This window comes from Anomaloglossus baeobatrachus, chromosome 5, assembly GCF_048569485.1.
Source record: "Anomaloglossus baeobatrachus isolate aAnoBae1 chromosome 5, aAnoBae1.hap1, whole genome shotgun sequence".
NCBI lineage: Eukaryota > Metazoa > Chordata > Amphibia > Anura > Aromobatidae > Anomaloglossus > Anomaloglossus baeobatrachus.
Genome location: NC_134357.1, coordinates 576,920,678 through 576,939,471, shown reverse-complemented (window position 1 = coordinate 576,939,471; position 18,794 = coordinate 576,920,678). Strand labels below are relative to the sequence as shown.

Here is an 18,794-nt window from a genome sequence, read left to right as displayed (position 1 = left end):
TGAAAGACACGCATACATTTGTATACCGGCGCTATCTCCAAGTCCTGCACACCTCATCTGTGCAGGCCTGGTGACTCCCGCAGTCCACCGCTAGGACCTTTTGTGAGTCACATGACACATGTGATGTCACTAAAGGTCCTGCAACTGCGGAAACTTCAGTGATCGTACAGAACTTGTACAATCACTGAAGTTTACAATTGAAAGGCTGGGGACCTGTGATGCCCTGTGGCCTGGGAGCTGCCTGAGGGCACCATACTGGGGGGGGCAGCTGCACTACAGGCCCCCAGCCGCAGGACAGATGGGATGGTGGAGGCGGCTGAAGCACTGTCTGGGGACCCCTGGCCTGGGGCTGGCTCCAGGCAGGTCACTGGTGAGGTAAAGAGCCCCCCTGCACACACCCCGGGGCCCCTACTCGTTCCCCTGGCCAACTCCTTCTATACTCACATGCTGCTGCTCCTGCAGCCTGGCCTGGGGGCGACGCCGGGTCCGTCCTCTGCAGCGCGATGTTGCCTGCACTGGGGCAGGAAGGAAGCAGTCATTGCTCTGTCACTGCCTCCTCCTGCAGTATCGCTGCGCAGAGGGGTCAGAGCAGCACTGACAGTGACAGCAGGCAGCGCAGGGAGATCGCTCTCCCTGCTTGCCGCTGCAGAGGGAATGGGAATGTCACTAATCATATCGGCAATGTGCCGATATGATTAGTGAAATTACCGGCCGGGGGGGCCTCTCACACATATCCATAGGGGCCTAGGGTGGGTGGGGGGTGTGTGGCCATCAATAGCAGGGGCCCACCGGGGGGTCTCCCGACCTCCTGGTGGGCCAGTCTGACCCTGGTCCCCATTATTTTGGGCATTGGACGCGCTTCTGTTGGAGTGAGATCTGTGTCAGCCAGACTGTACAGGTAGGATCAACCCTATCCCCAGAAATTAGAAGATGTTGACCCTTAGCTGCCCAGATTTCTAATCTGGTGACTTTCTAGATACTTAGTTTGGTGCCGTGTTCTCCAGGTGAATAAAGATTGATTGTTCTCAGTGGGAGAAACAAATAATAATCCTGTAGTTGATGAAGAGCCCTCAGTAGTCTGGAAAGCTTGCTCTGTAACATCATTTATTATATTTTTATTCACCATTTAATAAGTATAATCCATCCAGTGAAAGAAAGGCAGCGATCACCGTACTTCAGTATCCACAGTTTATTTGTGAACGCAGAGCAGATACATCAAAAGTGGGGAGAGGTGATGGCAACGGCACACCGTTTCTCACAAATGTGATTCGGCAGGTCCTAATAAGTATTATAACTACAAGATTCTTATTGTTTCTCCACTGAGAGCAATGACTGCATCTTCCTAGAATCTCGGCATCTTATTGATGGATCTTCCTTCTCTCCCTTCTGGTGAATGTGCTGATAGGGGCGTTTATATCCAAAGTTCAGCACAGGGTAAGGCTACTTTCACACATCCGGTTTTTGCTCTGCAGCACAATACGGCGCTCTGCAGAAAAACCACAACCGTTTTTTTTTTTCCGCCGGTTGCGGGTTTTTTTGCTAAAACTTACATTAGTGCCGTATTGTGCCGCATGGGCTTGCGTTCGGTCCGGTTTTTGCCGCATGCGGCAGATTTAGCCGATGCCGCTGCTGGATGGAACGTTGCCTGCAACGTTTTTTTGCTCCGGCAAAAAAAACGCATCGCGCCGCGTCCGGCCGCTGCGGCGCATTTTTCAATGCATGCCTATGGACGCCGGATGCGGCGCGATGTGGATAAAATCGCATCCGGCCGCCGCATGCGGTTTCTTCCACTGCGCATGCTCAGTAGCGTGCCGCAACCGGAAAAAAACGGACGGGCCGCATGTAAAAACTTATGCAAAGGATGCGGTGTTTTCGCCGCATCCGTTGCATAGGTTTCACAGCCGGATTGAGCCGCACTGCTCAAACCGGATGTGTGAGAGTAGCCTAACTGTAACATATGAGGGAGGATAGGATTATTCCACAGTGGGTACATGGAGGCCGGGCAGCCCACCCACAGGATTTCCAAGATTTAATTAGAAAAAAAAGGAAAGTAATAACACATAAAGATCTGATATTTTTACCTTCAAGAACGTGAAAGATATATTTTCTGTGAATTCTACAAATGTCCATTATATAAGAACTTGTACTGGAGCCGTCCATTGTGGAGTCCGAGAGGCAGAAAGTAAATGTCTAATATTTCTTGAAGAAACTCATCTGACAGAAGATATTGGCCCCTACAATAGTTTGGATTGCCGAGAGCCCCCGAGCCACATACTGTAATTACTCCAGATGTGTCACCTCTAGTTACTAAATCACTGACGGTGAAGGCTGTCGGGGGGAGGGCGGTCATTTTAGTAGATATGTTCTTGTCTACAGTCACATTTTTTCTCTATAGTAGTTAGAACCAAAGCCCAGGGACGGAACGATTGCAGTCGCAGGTGTTTAGGCGGCTCAGGGATCTCAGCCAATAGCGGCGGCCACACAACCGCTGTGGAGCCCGGCGCAAACCCTGGTATCAGGCCCCCCGCCGAGGATAGCACTTTCAATTGTATTGGCATCACAGATGGCATTCTCCCACTGTGTCTGCACTCTGATGTGTCAGCACACTAGAGCGCAATGACGTCAATACTGCACACTGTGCTGAGATGTGCAGAGTGGCAGAAGATTGGACACACGCTGAGGAGACCGCAGTAGCGGGGGAACAAGGAGAAGTGAATATGTATTTAATCACAGTGACCAGAGGACTATGGGGGTGCATTAAACAAGATCGAGGTCTATATGGTGGCGCCTAATACAATATGGGAGCTACATAACACTATATGGAGGACTAAGGGGTGCATTATACTATATGGAGGCCTATGGGGAGTGTATTATAATATATGGAAGACTATGGGGAGTGTATTATATGATAGGAAGGAGTATGGGGAGTGTATTGTATGTGGAGAACTATGGGGAGTGTATTATAATATATGAAGGACTATGAGATGCATTATAATATCGGATATTTTGTCAGGATATCAGAGTATGGGAAAGATTGGCGCTGAGGGAAAGAGCCAAGTGTCAGCGTAATTACCCTGTACCCCGAGGGGACGGGGAACTCGGTCCGAATTTTGCACCGGGGCCCATCGAACTCTAGTTACACAACTGCCAAAGCCGCTCTTATTTCATGGCTTTCCACTGCAGCCAGTTTTCTGCTCCTATCCGGGCCCCGTTTCTCCAATCTGACATCTGTCACTTTACATGATAACACCTTTGTAATGCTGAATCTGATCCCAGTGTCTGAGATTTATTTTCTGTGGCATATTCTACTTTATCTTAGCTGTAATGTGAGGTTCATTTGTTTTCCATTTATTTAAACAAAAACTGAAATTGAACAAAAATGTAAAAGAATTAGAAGTGATCAAACATTGCTTTTGGATGCTCTTAAAACAAATAGTGATACCACAACATATAGTCAGTAAATAGCATTTACCGTATTCTTCTTTAGTGTAAATGACTATTTTGACCCTACAGGCAGTCTCTGGAAATTAGCATGGAGTAGATGTTGTAGAGTGAACATTGCAAATCTGCCATTTTAGTGCCCAACACCTAGTGGCCAGCTTGTGCTCCACGAGACACGCAAACCGTAAATGTTTATGTGGGTTCTTCCCTGTGGCAATGCCAAACATGTGGATAGTGACAGTGTCTGGGTACACGGCAAAGCTGAGAAGCATCGAGGACATTTGGCTCTGAGATTTTGATGGATTGGATTATGAAGCCATTTCTCTTTATAATCAAGAATCTTTCAGCTACAACCATTGTGGAAACCCTCCATTTTTCCACTCACAGAGAAGTAGTTTGGTATAATTTTATCTTACAAAATATTATTTGATGGCTTATTATTCCAATACACGGGAGGCAAAATGAACATCCTGGTCTACTGGTTCCTGCTCTGGGATCTACTGTTAGATTGTAAACGGTTTTTGTTGGAGTAAATAATTACAATTTGTATACCTTGTAAGTTCTTTAGCTATGTTATGCTCGCGTTTGAAAGCATGAGTGGACCCACTGGGCCACAGCACTGGCTCAACCAGGAGTGGCGTAACTAAGTGACTACCTCATCTTCACTAGAGCCTCTGATGGTGAGGATAGGTTTGTGCTGGATGGAAGGCTTGCAAGCAGGTGTCCACTGACTGCAAGTAGATCAGGATCTGGTCTTGTTGTTCCTATTAATGGACAATCTCTTCCTCAATACCCGTGAGCTAAGGAGTTCTGGAGCCAGTGGGATCCATGGCCTGGGCAAACTGTTATGCTTGCTGGTGCGAACGGGAGTAGGCCCACTGGGCCGCAGCACTGTCTCAACCAGGAGGGGCATGACTCAGCGGCTACCTTGGCTTCATTAGAGCCTTTAATGGTGAGGATAGGCTTGTGCTGGAAGGTAGATGCCAGGTTTTACTCCAGGGAATCCCAGTACTGCAACAGCTGGCCTCAGGGGTTGGGGATGAGATACTGACAGTTAATGCTGCTCCAGCAGGCACAGCTGGTATAGATGAATGTAGTAGGTACGATATGCATAGCTTATATATATAGATGTAGCAGGGTTGCCAGGCACAGCGAGTACTAGGATACAGACACGTGTTCACTCACATAGCATAAGACTCCGCAAACGGAATAGGACTTGACAACTAGCAATATGTCTCTGAGGATAGAACACGTTGCCCAAGTACCTCTGACGTGCCCACCTGGGCCGTGGGTGACTCGTCACCAGGCTGCGGTTCTGCTGCTGATCAGGCAACGCGGTGGCGTGGCCTGGTTCTGTGACCCCGGCGGTGTTGTTTAATAAAGATATACGGGATGATGGTTGATTTGTGACGTCACCTGTGGTATGCGGCAATATAGGTGCCGCCGCTTCGGGATTGGAGAACCTCTGGGGCTGATGATGACGCAGCTTGGATGGTGTAACTCTCCACAGGTAGAGCTGGGCCCAAGGACAGAGGGGGGTGGTAGTAGTAGTCTATTATGGTGGGCGCAGGCGAATAATGGAGCGACTCAGGGGTGCAGTCAATAGGTGTTTACTCACTGTAGCCTCCCGGATAGTTTGGAGGTTGTGTCCGGTGCAACTTTCTTTATGTATTCTTTCTCTGGCCGACTTCTGCGCTGGCTTCTCCCTCCTGCCATGCGCACTCTCTCACTGAACCCTGTTCCAGTGCTCGTGAACCCTGTCGGGCGGCGTGAAGCGCTATCTCTTTGGTCCTTTTTGGGTCACCTTCCAGCGAATTCGTGTGCGGTAGTAGCTTTGGTGCTTGACGTCACCTCAGTCACTGGTTTTACAAGGGAGCCCGTGGGTTTAATCTCCGCTAGCCTAGGAACCAGTTCCTGATTTGCGACCATGTCCCTCCACTTGATTATGTGTAGAACAAGGCCACGGGGTAGTGTAGTAATTCTCGTGGTCTCTGGGACCTTTCTGTTTGAGCCCGGGCCGAGCGGTACCAGCTCCAGACCATGGGTTTTAGCTCCTCCACTGCTCCTCACCTGACTTGATCTTTAGACTGTTCTAACTTCCTCCACACGACACCTCTGTTCCCACTCAGCTGTCCCCACCCCCCGGTCTGGTTCAGGTATAATCACGCCCTCACCATGTTTGGTGATGTGTTGCTAAGTGAGTGTGCTGTGCTTTTGCACGAACCTGCATTGACCTCCTCCTTACCCAGGATGGGATACCACACCTCTGGCTGAGGTGCAGTACCTCTGTGGTGGCTGAAGCCTCAGGGGCACCACACCTCCGCTAAGGGGAGGATTCCTTACATACCTAGTGCCTCTCAGCTATAGGCTAGGAGGCACTTCCGGGTTGGGGCACACTGGCCCTTTAATAATAGGTGTGCCAATGCCCTAAGCGTGCTCCCAGGAGACCTGCATGGCATGTGCAGGCCCTGGGAAATGGTGGCAGGGACCGGGGAAATTGAAGCCAACGCTGGGCGACAAGGAAAGTAAGTGTGCTTGCGTCTCCGCCGGGGAAAGCGGACAGAACCATGCAGGAACGCCGGTAACAGCCTTACAGTGCACCGCCTTGTGTCCCCCCTTCCTTTTCCAGGCCTGAAAGGAATCTTTTTCAGCAGAAGATGGGCATTACTGTTCTCCACCAAACCCCACTCAGTCAACCAAAAAGAAAGTTTTACCTTTCACTTTTTTCATGGCAAGGATGCCTTTTGCCTCAAAGACACCTTTCACACTTACCGGTGAAGGCAGGGTACCAGGATTTCTGAAGTAGAGGCTCAGGACGACAGGCTTGAGGAAGAACACATGAAAGGAGTTGGTATTCCGCAAGGAGGCTAAAATCTTCAGCTTATAGAACACAGTGTTGATCTTTTGAAGCACCTAGAAGGGACAACTTGAAAGAAGGCATTTTGAAACCGCCATATCTAGAAGAGAGCCACACCTTGACTCTAGGACAGAAGGAAGGAGGATCCAGGCATCTCTTTTCTGCATGACTTTTCATTCTATTGGAGGACTGCTCCAGGGAGGCCTTGGTCTTCACCTAAACTTTGGGGAACCCCTTGACAAGAACATCGGAGGCAGGATTGCCGGAGGTGATAACCACAGGGAGAGTGTTCTTGGGCTGCTGTCCATATACAATGAGGAATGGAGAGTTACTGGATGACTCACATGATTATAGGAGCACTCCGCCCATGGTAGAAGCTTGACCCAATCGCTGTGGTGTTCATTAACAAAGTACCACAGGAAATTTGTCAGAACTGAGATGTGACTTGGACACCTCTATCAGACACAATGTGGAGATTAAAGGGTGCTTTACACGCTGCGACATCAGCCGTCCAATAGTAGAGGAGGGGCGGAGATGAGCGGGACGTAACATCCTGCCCACCTCTTTCATTCCTCATTGCGGGCGGGACGCAGGTAAGGAGAGGTTCCTCGTTCCTGCGGTGTCACACATAGGGATGTGTGCTGCCGCAGAAACTACGAACAACATCGTTACTGCAGCAGCAACGATAATTGAGCTTAGGGGGGGCATGTCACCGATTAGCGATTTTGAACGTTTTTGCAACGATTCAAAATCACTAATAGGTGTCACACGCAACGACATCGCTAACGCTGCCGCATGTGCGTCAAAAAATTTGTGACCCCAACGAGATCGCTTTAGCGATGTCGTAGCGTGTAAAGCGGCTTGAACTCTATCTCTGGCAACAAACCAAGGTGTAATGCAGGTATACATGGACACAGGGCGTCGGGATAAGGATTAGCAGCTGAATTGCCAAGGTGTTCGCAGGTTCCTAGAGGGGAAAGCTTTAACCCTGACAGAGAACATACCTGAAACTCAATTCACATCAGGGAAGAAAGAATGAAATATCAAGGAGCAATTAGCGCAGGAAAATGCAACAACCTTCTGCAGCCGGTCTGTCACCATGACAGTATCGGCACACCTCTAGAGCTATCTTGATCACCAACAATTCTCGGTTATCAATTGACTAGTTGCGCTCAGGAGCAGAGAAGCCCTTGAAGAAGAAACGACAGGTTACCCACTTACCAGAAGCCGACTTCTGCGTGGGGATCACACCGGCCCTGGAGGACTAAGCATCCTTTTCCAAGAAGAACTGTCTGTTAATCTCTGTTCTATGCAGTGGCGGAGCTGATGAGAATGTCTACTTGAGGGTGATAAATGCACTCTCTCCTTCAGAAATACACATCTTAGGATTCCCCCTGTGAGTCAGGGCCGTGATAGGGAGAATCTGGGGCAAGAATTGAGGAATGAATTGGCAGTAATAATTTGTGAAACCCCGGAACTGCTGAATCACGTTCACTCCGTCAGGACGAAGCCATACTTCAGAACTGCTGACACCTTCTCCAGATCCATATTAAAACTGGTGTCTGAGAATATGTAACCCAGGAAAAGAAATGAAGTGCATTCAAAAAGGTACTTCTCGAATTTGGCATATAAACAATTCTCCTACAATCTATGTAGAACCTGGCCAATATTACTCCTGTGCGTTGTCAGATTGGGTGAGAATACCAGAATGTCATCCAGATACACCACTACGCTTGAGTAGAGCAGATTTCAGAAGATATGGTTCACTAATTCCTGGAAAACCGCCACAGCATTGCGGAGTCCAAATGGCATTACCTAAAACTCATAGTGGCCACCATGGTTATTAAAGGCAGGCTTCCCTTTGTCTCCCGACCATATACGGACAAGGTTGTATGCACCACGGAGGTCGAGCTCGGAGAAGATTCTGGAACCTTGGATATGGTTGAACACCTCCAGTATAAACAGCAGAGGATACTTATTCTTTACCTTGATATGGTTGAGACCTTTATAATCTACACAGGGGGGCAGAGGACCATCTTTTTTTTTTTTTTTTTGAAAGAAGAAGAACCCGGTTCCATCTGATAAGGACTTCTGGACAAATGCCCTTGCCAGATTCTCCTTGATTTGCTCTGGCAAGGCTTGGCTTTTTGCCTGGGACAGAGGGTAGACATGGCCGATGGGAGGTGAGAAACCAGAAAGTATGTTGATAAGGCAATCATATGGCCTGAGTGGAGGAAGAGTCTCAGCCTCCTCTTGTCAAAGACATCAGCATAAACGCAGCAGGCGGATGGCAGACCCAGAAGATTTGAGGGTATCACTGGTCATCGGGCATGACGGACTGACATGAGACATTTTTCTGAACAGGGCTGACTCCATCTGAGCACATCTCCGGATCGCCAGTCCAAGACAGACTCGTTAATCTGAAGCCATGCCAGAGCCAGTAGTATTGGGTGCGACGGTCCTGCAAATTTATAGAAGGCGATCTTCCTTGAGTGCAGCATTTCCACCCAGAGTTCAACTTGTTCAGTGATGAACAGGTTAGTCTCCTACAGAAGTTTTACATCCACGGATGAAACTGCTATAGGAGCTTGAAGTCATTGAATTGGAATCTGTTACTGATCCACAATGGGCTGTTGTATGAAGTTTTCGGCAGAACTAGTGTCCAGATAGGCCAACTCAGTGAATCGGTGCTGCCACAGGATACGGACACAGATAATAATAAATAATAATAATAATTTATTCATTTATATATCGCTATTAATTCCATAGCGCTTTACATACATTGAGCCCCAATGGGGACAGTGTTCCCAATCTAAATTCCCTATCTGAATGTCTTTGGAGTGTGGGAGGAAACCAGAGTACCCGGAGGAAACCCACGCAAACACGGGGAGAACATACAAACGCCTTGCAGATGGTGTCCTTGGTGGGAGTTGAACCCAGGACCTCAGCGCTGCAAGACTGCAGTGCTAACCACTGAGCCACCGTGCCGCCTGTGATATGGATAAATACAGAGAGGACTTGCTTTCATCTAGGATAGCCTCTCCTACGGACCCTAGGCTTGGAAGTTTCCCTGCTTCAAAGGACATAAACGTATGTGACTGTGTTGCGATGGTTCACTGGACGAGGCTTTGCCAGGTTCACGTTATCTACCTTCATGCACTTAGAGAAAGCAGCAGGAACTGCAGTTGTTAGAACCTGAGATAAATGTGGACAGCCAGAGATACCAAGTCGTCCAGGGAATATGGTATATTATGGCCCGCCAGTTCGTCTTTGCTTCTGCAGGACAGAACCTCTCAGAATGAAGCCACCAGTGCCTCATTATTCCAGCCTAGTTTGGAAGTGCGGAAATGAATGGCATAGTGGCCTATGGTGAGAATTTCGTGGCAGTCTATGGAGTGCAGATTCTACCCGGTTCTTTGATTATCTTGCAGAATGCCCCCTGAAAGATTTGTACATCCGATAAACACGACAGGCTGAATTCACTACTATAATTAATTGATCTAAGCAAGGGGCTCACCGTTCATATCTGACATCATAAAGGCTACTTTGGACCTGTCCAAAATTAATAAAAGTTCAAAGTGCATGGAGCACTGATTTTATGAATCTTTCTTCATTGCTTGGGGTCACCGTTAGACCACAGAGGAGCATAGATGAGGACCAAAGATTGGAGCTGGATATGGTGTCGGGGTGGCGACTACAACTGGGACAAGATCGAGTGGAGGCATTGGGGTGAAGGCTTTCAAGCAAGTGTCCACTGACTGCAAATAGTTCAGGATCCAGTCTTGTTCCCATTGACGGACAATCTTGCTGCGAGATGAAACGTTCTGGAGTCAGTGGGATCCATGGCTTGGGCAAACTATGCTTGTGGGCGCGAACAGGAGTGGGCCCACTGGGCTGCAGCACCATCTCAACCAGGAGGAGCATAACTAAGCAGATATCTCGGCTTCATTAGAGCTTTTGATGGTGAGGATAGGCTTGTGCTGGAAGGTAGATGCCAAGGGCTATTCCAGGGTGTCCTGTCACTGCAACAGCTGACCCCTGGGATCCTGGATTAGTTACTAACAGTCACTGATATGGTTGGGTGCAGGCGCAGTGGATACAGCTGATACGACAGGTGCAGCAAATATGGTAGACACAGCTGATATAGATAGATAAATGCAGCAGGTTTCCCGGGCATTGTGGATACCAGGATACAGACACATGTTCGCACACACAGAACATAAGACTCAGCAAATGGAACAGGAACTGAGAGCTAGCAACACTTCTCTAAGGATTGACCATGTTGCCTAGGCACTTCCCATAGGGGGAGGATACATTAAGTACCTAGTGCCTCTTAGCCATAAGTTGAGAGGCACTTCCTGGTTAGGGTATGCTGGACCTTTAAGAATAGGTGCACGGATGCCTTAAGCACACTCAAAGGAGATTTGCATGGCATGCGCAGGTCCTGGGAGACAGCAGCAGGGATAGAGGCCATGGAAGACATTGTTGGGCGGCCGGGAAGGTCAGTATGCAGTGATGTCTGTACGTTTCAAGCTATCTTATAAATGATATCCTTAAATTTGTATATATTATTAAAAATATTTTTTCTTATTGGCAGATGAATCTACCAGGAGATTAGAAGCACAACTGACATCTTCAATTTTTAAATCAGATGACTTTGATATCACACAAGATATAACTGAAGTGAATGCCTCATCAAATCAAAGTGCTCTCACAGCAGAGAAGCCGTTCTCAACTTCAGCATATGGAAAAATCCATAAAATTCACACAGGGGAAAAAAGACTTTCTTCAGAGTCTGTTATGTTCCAGAGAACTGACACAGGGGAGAAGCCATATTCATGTTCTGAATGTGGAAAATGTTTTAACCAAAAATCAAATCTTGTTAGACACCAGAGAATTCACACAGGGGAGAAGCCTTTTACATGTTCAGAATGTGGGATATCTTTTGCATGTAAATCACATCTTGTTACACATCAGAGAATTCACACAGGGGAGAAGCCATATTCATGTTCTGAATGTGGAAAATGTTATAAGCAAAAATCATATCTTGTTACACATCAGAGAACTCACACAGGGGAGAAACCTTTTAAATGTTCAGAATGTGGGATATGTTTTGCACGTAAATTAGCTTGTGTTACACATCAGATAATTCACACAGGGGAGAAGCCATATTCATGTTTTGAATGTGGAAAATGTTTTAACAAAAAATCACATCTTGTTACTCACCAGAGAATTCACACAGGGGAGAAGCCTTTTACATGTTCAGAATGTGGGAAATGTTTTGCAGATGAATCAAATTTTGCTAAACACAAAAGAAGTCACACAGGGGAGAAAATATTTTCTTCAGAGTCTATGTTCCAGAGAAATCACACAGGGGAGAAGCCATATTCATGTTCTGAATGTGGAAAATATTTTAACCAAAAATCACATCTTGTTACTCACCAGAGAATTCACACAGAGGAGAAACCCTTGTGCTCAGAATGAGGGTAATGTTTTACACACAAATAGCATCATTTTAAACATCACAAAATTCACAAGGGTTGAAGCCATTATCATACCTAAAAGTTGAGAAATGTTTTACTTGAAAATTATAGTTTGTTGCCAACTAATTATCCAATGTTGTCCTAAATGACTGATGATGATAAATATAAGCCACCTGTGTGTAATCAAGTCTCCATATAAATGTACCTGCTCTGTGATAGTCTCAGTGTTCTGTTTAAAGTGCAGAGAGCATCATGAAGACCAAAGAACACAACAGGTAGGTCCGTGATACTGTTGTGAAGAAGTTTAAAGCCGGATTTGGTTACAAAAAGATTTCCAAAACTTTAAACATACCAAGGAGCACTATGCAAGCGATCATATTGAAATGGAAGGAATATCATACCACCGCAAGTCTACCAAGACCTGGCCGTCCATTCAAGCTTTCATCTCAAACAAGAAGACTGATCAGAGATGCAGCCAAGAGGCCCATAATCGCTCTGGATGAACTGCAGAGATCTAGAGCTAAGGTGGGAGAGTCTGTCCATAGGACAACAATCAGTCGTACACTGCACAAATCTGGCCTTTATGGAAGAGTGGCAAAGTCATTTCTCAAAGATATCCATAAAAAGTGTCATTTAAAATTTGCCACAAGGCACCTGGGAGACACATCAAACATGTGGAAGAAGGTGCTCTGGTCAGATAAAACCAAAGTCGAACTATTTGGGCACAATGCCAAACGATATGTTTGGCGTAAAAGTAACACAACTCATCACCCTGAACACCCCATCCCCACTGTCAAACATGGTGGTGGCAGCATCATGGTTTGGGCCTGCTTTTCTTCAGCAGGGACAGGGAAGATGGTTAAAATTGATGGGAAGATGGATGGAGCCAAATACAGGAATATTCTTGAAGAAAACCTGCTGGAGTCTGCAAAAGACCTGAGACTGTGACAGAGATTTGTCTTCCAACAAGACAATGATCCCAAACATAAAGCAAAATCTACAATGGAATGGTTCACAAATAAACGTATCAAGGTTTCGTTAGAATGGCCAAGTCACAGTCCAGACCTGAATCCAATCGAGAATCTGTGGAAAGAGCTGAAAACTGCTGTTCACAAACGCTCTCCATCCAACCTCACTCAGCTCCAGCTGTTTACAAAGGAAGAATGGGCAAGAATTTCAGTCTCTCGATGTGCAAAACTGATAGACACATACCCCAAGCGACTTGTGCTGTAATCACAGCAAAAGGTGGCGCTATAAAGTATTAACTTAAAGGGGACGAATAAAATTGCACGCCCCAATTTTCCGTTATTTATTTTTTTAAAAAAGTTTAAAATAAGCAATAAATTTCGTTCAACTTCACAATTGTGTCCCACTTGTTGTTGAATCTTCACCATAACATTAAAATGTTTGTTTTTTATGTTTGAAGCCTGAAATATGAGTTACCCACACTTTGCACTGATGAGGGGCAATCACCCCGAAACACCCTGTCTGCAAATGGGATTCTGATCTGGCATCTATCCTAGGTCATATGAAAAGGCTTGTTAAAAGGCCACTTTTGACTTTTAGGATTGCTATTTCCAATAGGTGGTGCTAGAGTTTGTCTCCTTTCCTGGAGTGACAATTTGGAAAAGGTTGAAAAATTCAAGGGGGCCAAATACTTTCGCAAGGCACTGTAGATGGCTACAAGAAGTGTTTGGAGGCTCATCAATGTCAAAGGGTGTACAACCATGTATTTATTAGGGGTGTAACCAAGTATTAATTAGGGGCCTTTATTGCTGCACATGCTGTTTATTCTGTTTCTTCTTTGAAATTGCAGCATGTAAGTGACAAACAATGTTTTATTGTTGTATTTTGGACCACTAATTAAAAATACTGAGGAAATAATTTTGGTGCATTTCCATTTATTTCTGAAGATATTGTACAGTCTATGAAAAAAATGAAAAGGTGCCAATAATGGTGAGCAGCACTGTATATGGCAAATAGTGATGGGTGATCCCCCCGATGATTGGGATCGGGGAACCTCGCCCGATCGTTTTGTAAAGATTGGGATCAAGATAACACGGTCTTGCGTCCGATCACTGATCTTGGACTACAGATCATGTGATGGGGGGCTGTAAAATAAAGAATATAGTTAATAATAAACATTGTCATTATACTTACAGGTCCCACGACGCGTCCCGCAGACTTTGTCTCCCGTCCGTTTCTGCTTCCGAGTCCAATCATTGCTGTGCCCTCCCAGTCCAGTCTGTAGCCAATGAGGTAATACAACATTCACACCTGACTGGTCACATGGTTATGATGTCTCGGAAGGTCCTTTAGTCACTGGTGGTTACCGGGAGGGCACGGCAATGATTGGACGTGGATGCAGAAGCGGTCGGGGACGTGTAAGTATGATCATAATGTTTTTTAAAAAGGTGCCTTTTTTAAACAGCCTCTGGACTCGATCTGTAACACGAGCTTCCCAGGAAAGCTCGTGATCGGGATCATGTACACGATGACTATGTGATCGGTACGATCCCTAATCTTTACAGATCAGGATCGCCCATCACTAATATCAAACTGAACAAGAAAACACAACAGAAACAAAGTAAAGGCAAAAAAGTAAAGAAGAAAGGGAAACCACATTAGAAGTTATATTAGAATTATATACAGTTACAAATAGACGTCTGTTTTCTAAAAATTAAATAAAAGCAATATTCCATGTGCATCGAACATTTCACATTGTTATATATTTATATATTCACTATATGGACAAGAGTATTGCATCCCTTCCCCCCAAAATATCCAACATTCCTCTTCCCTCTTCTTCCTAACTCCCAATCTCAGTGATCTGCCATTCATTACAGTTAGGGGTACTTTCCATACTACGACATCGCAGCTGCGATGTCGGTGGGGTCAAATCGAAAGTGATGCACATCCGGCGTCGCTGTCGATATCGGAGTTTGTAAATCGTTTTTGATACGATTAACGAGCGCAAAAATCGTATCATCGGTGTAGCGTCGGCAGGGTGGATTTGATTTAAATCTAACTGATTTAAATCACAATTTAAATCACTAGTCAGTAAGGCTTGATTTAAATCAGTGATTTAAATCAAAGTTTCTACCTCAACTAGTTCTTGCTACTTTAACATGCAAGTAGATGAAGATTTTTAGAATCACTTTTTATATTACTTTTTTCTCCCCAGTTTAATGGGTTAATCGTTCATATTTGGACACCACTGTTCTGTTGTACTTAGGAAGGAGAAAAATAATCCTGACCTTAATAACAATTTAAATAGATTTATTCAACTGAAACAATAACAACATTACAGCATAAGTTATTTGCTTAAACAAACATCCATGTTTGTTAACTAATTTGGCTAAACAAAATATATATATATTTTAAGAAACGTAGACTGTCAGCCCAGCCGACACATGAAAAACTTAAATACTACTGTCCCTGCGGTCCTCTGTAGCTCACTTGTCGTCATCTTCATCATCATCTTCTTCTTTGTTCCTATTCATAATCTGGAAAAGAAAAACAAGCTTTCCTGCTTTATTGGGTCCCAACCGATTTCTCAATTTAGAATGAATGAGTCCAAAGGAAGAGAATATTCTTTCAACGCCTGCAGAAGAAGCTACTGCTGTTAAAAGTGAAATCATTACTTGAACAGTCTCTAAATCCAAGCGCTTAAGTGACTTCCACCAGTTTACTGGTGTGACCTTCCTTAAAATATCTTCAGCAAACATATATTTCTTGAATGGTTCCCCCTTAGCTCTGAAGTTTATTATAGTTGGCATTAAAGATGGATGATTGCTGGATACCCATGTCATAGCTAACTCCTCTTCCTCAGCACTTAGGTTTTGACCCTGATATTGGATATTGACAATATTTGCCAAAAAATGAGCTGGAGTCAGTGCTTGTCCCATTCGTTTTTTTACTGCTTGTAATTTAATTCTGTCCATGTGTAGTTCTGTTTTTAAGTGTTCACTCAGTTCCTTCCAAATTTCAACAGCATCCGCAATAAAACAGCTATTTTTCTGTATTTTGTTTAAAGCTTGAGAGATGGGTTTCAGGAAGCTCAGCATATGTTCAACATTTTTCTTAAGCCCAATGTTGAGGATTTTGGCCGTTACAGTGCCATCTATTTTATCTCGATTTTCTTCACAAAGTGTCATCAGAATAGGCCAGTTTTGATATACTGCTCAAAACAGTCCACCACAGAGTTCCATCTAACATCTTGTGGGAGCGTTAGCTTGGTTCCACCCATCCTTTTCAGAGCTGCTGCAGCAAAATGATTATTACGGAAGTATTTAGCAATTTTAACAACATTAGCCTTTATTTCTGGAACACTTAAGTCTTTGGCTAAGAGGTGCAGCAAATGAGCACTGCAACCATATTTGTTATGATCCGAAACCATGGAAGACCACCACAAATCATTGGCAAAAAGGTGACAAGAGCATTGGCAACTAATCTGGCCGCCATCCCCATACTAACCAACACAACTAGAAGTAGCCGAGGGGTGAACTAACATCCTGTGCACCGCGAACCCAGCCGGAGAACTAACTATCCTAAAGGTAGGAAAGATGAATAACTCTCTGCCTCAGAAAATAGACAAGAATAGCAAGCCCCCCACATTCAAAGACTGCGGTGATATAGGAAAAACACAATACACAGGTACATGACAGGATTAGCAAAAGGTGAGGCCCCCGCTGACTAAAATAGGAAAGGACAGGAAAGGGACTGATGGTAGCCAGAGAAAAACCCTGCAAAATACCAACTTCCTGATAGTACAAAAAAAGGCCCTCAGATCGCTCGATCTGAACTCCGTCCTATACCAGGTGCCCTTGTCATACCAATGAACAGAAAACAAGAATTATAACAAATTCAACAAGCCATAAACACATGGACCCAAAGGAGCTATACTCCACACAGAACTGCAGGGAGTTCCTCAACAATCCACTGAGGGGGAAAATCCCTGGAAGGAAATAAACTGAAACCAACCACAACAAATGACAAACCCAGATAAGCAAAGAACCAGACAATAAATAAAGAGCAAGAACTTATCTGGAGTAGATGTGGTGTAGAGCAGGATTAAGCAGGCTAGAGATACAAAGAACAACTGACATCCGGCAACAGCTTGCAATCAGACCAGGACTTAAATAAGCAGAGAGTTAGGAAAGGAAACACCCACTGCACAACACACCTGGTCTCTGTCCAAACCCTTCCTGGCCACCAGAGGGAGCCTCCCAGCAGCCAAGACATAACTAACATTCACAACACATATGTTATTAGCAGCTTTGTATTCCCTCCCTGCTCTTCTAAATATCTTCTCATCTTGGATACGTTTGCATCATTGTCAGTGACCAAACTGCGTACTAGACATTTGAATTTTTGTTCACATGTCGTTATAGCTTTTACTGCCACTTCTTGTAAGTATTCTGTTGTGTGTGCATTTCCTGACGTATCAGTTGTTTGTGCAAGGAAGACTTTACCTTCTTCTGTTGTTATACAAGCACATACAATAGGATCATTGTGGACATTACTCCACCCATCAATACTTAGGTTAACAATTTTACCCTCCAGAGCTGTTGCATATTGCTCCATTTCTCTGTCATACACTTGATCCAGCAGTTTCCCTGCAACATCAGCTCTGCTGGGTGAACTGTATCCTGGTCTCAGTGACTGAACTATATTAATGAAATGTGGGTTCTCAGTCAGACGGAAAGAAGAGTTCGTTGCATAAATAAACTGGGCAATTTTTTCATCAATCAACTCTTTTTCTAATCTGCTAGTTCTTATCACAAACCTATCTATGGTGGTTCCAGGAGGTAAAGGTTTTTTCTTCCTTTTGGGTGATGGTGATATGTGGCTGTGGGTGTCTGATGATGATGCTGCTGCTAATGAAGCACTATCCTGGATGGATAACTCTGAAACTGTAGAACAGGATGATGGTGATCTTGGAGGTGGATAGTTTCCAGAATCCATGAATTCCCCTAAACAAAAAAAGTCAATGCTGTTATTTTATTGTTTATTATACAATTTCTGCTTATTGTACACAACACATCACTGCCCCTGCCCCAAAAGGAATATTTGTTTTTCTTCATAACTGTACCAAATGACAGTAACATGCAGTAATAATAAGAAATATAATTTTTCTCACACATGACAGTTCAGTCTTTAGAAATAGGATTCAATAAAAATGTTTACCAACCTGAAGATCCTGCCTGTTCAGAAGTGTTTCTTTGGTCATCTTCATCACCGCACTTCTCATGATGTTGCCTTATTCGCGCCACCAGGCCTTGCATCTCTTTGTTGCATCGTTTGCATTTTGTACGCATGCCTGCCTTACCGATAGGCGAAGGAGCTTCATTAAATATTCCCAAACTGGGTCTCTTTTACGGCCTGCTGCCATTATAAGGAAAGAAAGTAATAAACCTCAGATCGTACACACAAACAGATCCAGACTTGTCTGTCTGTGGCTACGCTGCAGTATTGTGCTCAAAGTTTCACTTTCATTTTCTTGTCTGCTTGCCCTTGCTCCTCATCACACTTAGATTCACATTCTTCTTGTGTTGTGCAGATCTATTCCACTCCAAACAATCAGAAACATATTGTCTAACTTCTTGGACTTGGCACTGAAGGGGTTGATTCTGTATTCATAGGTTTGTAGAACAATAGGATTAAGGTCTTTTTCTCAACTCTGTAATATTTTTATTATTTAGTTGTAATTTTTTTGCCGTGAAGAAGAGGCTGGGATCTCTGCGGAGTCAAATTCAGTTTTGAGAACTGCGTAAGTAAAGCGAGCGTCTGTGATAATATAGGAGAGAAACTGCCCACTAATCCTACAGAAACCTCTGGAAGAGCATGGCATTGTGAATGTTACACATATACAGCCTTTATTCTACTGAGTTAAACAACTCCGCTTTATCTCATGATGGAAGAACCTTTGGATGGTAAAATATTTTCCTCAAAAAGCAGTTTATTGAAAAAAATCCGATTTAAAACAAAAAAATCCGATTTAAATCAAAAAA

At 44.6% G+C, this 18,794-nt stretch overlaps 2 protein-coding genes across 2 annotated transcripts in view; one reads left to right on the top strand and one right to left on the bottom strand.

Annotated features, from left to right (window-relative positions):
* LOC142313105 (uncharacterized) overlaps positions 1 to 18,794 on the bottom strand; it is a 327,654-nt gene that overhangs the window by 248,231 nt on the left and 60,629 nt on the right. The gene's annotated exons all lie outside the window — the stretch shown is intronic.
* The window catches only part of LOC142310593 (uncharacterized), a 91,647-nt gene that overhangs the window by 69,028 nt on the left and 3,825 nt on the right, over positions 1 to 18,794 (top strand). Inside the window, exon 5 of the mRNA XM_075348111.1 lies at positions 10,896 to 11,773. Coding sequence (XP_075204226.1) covers positions 10,896 to 11,773 — 878 coding nt within the window. The remainder of the gene's footprint in view (positions 1 to 10,895; positions 11,774 to 18,794) is intronic.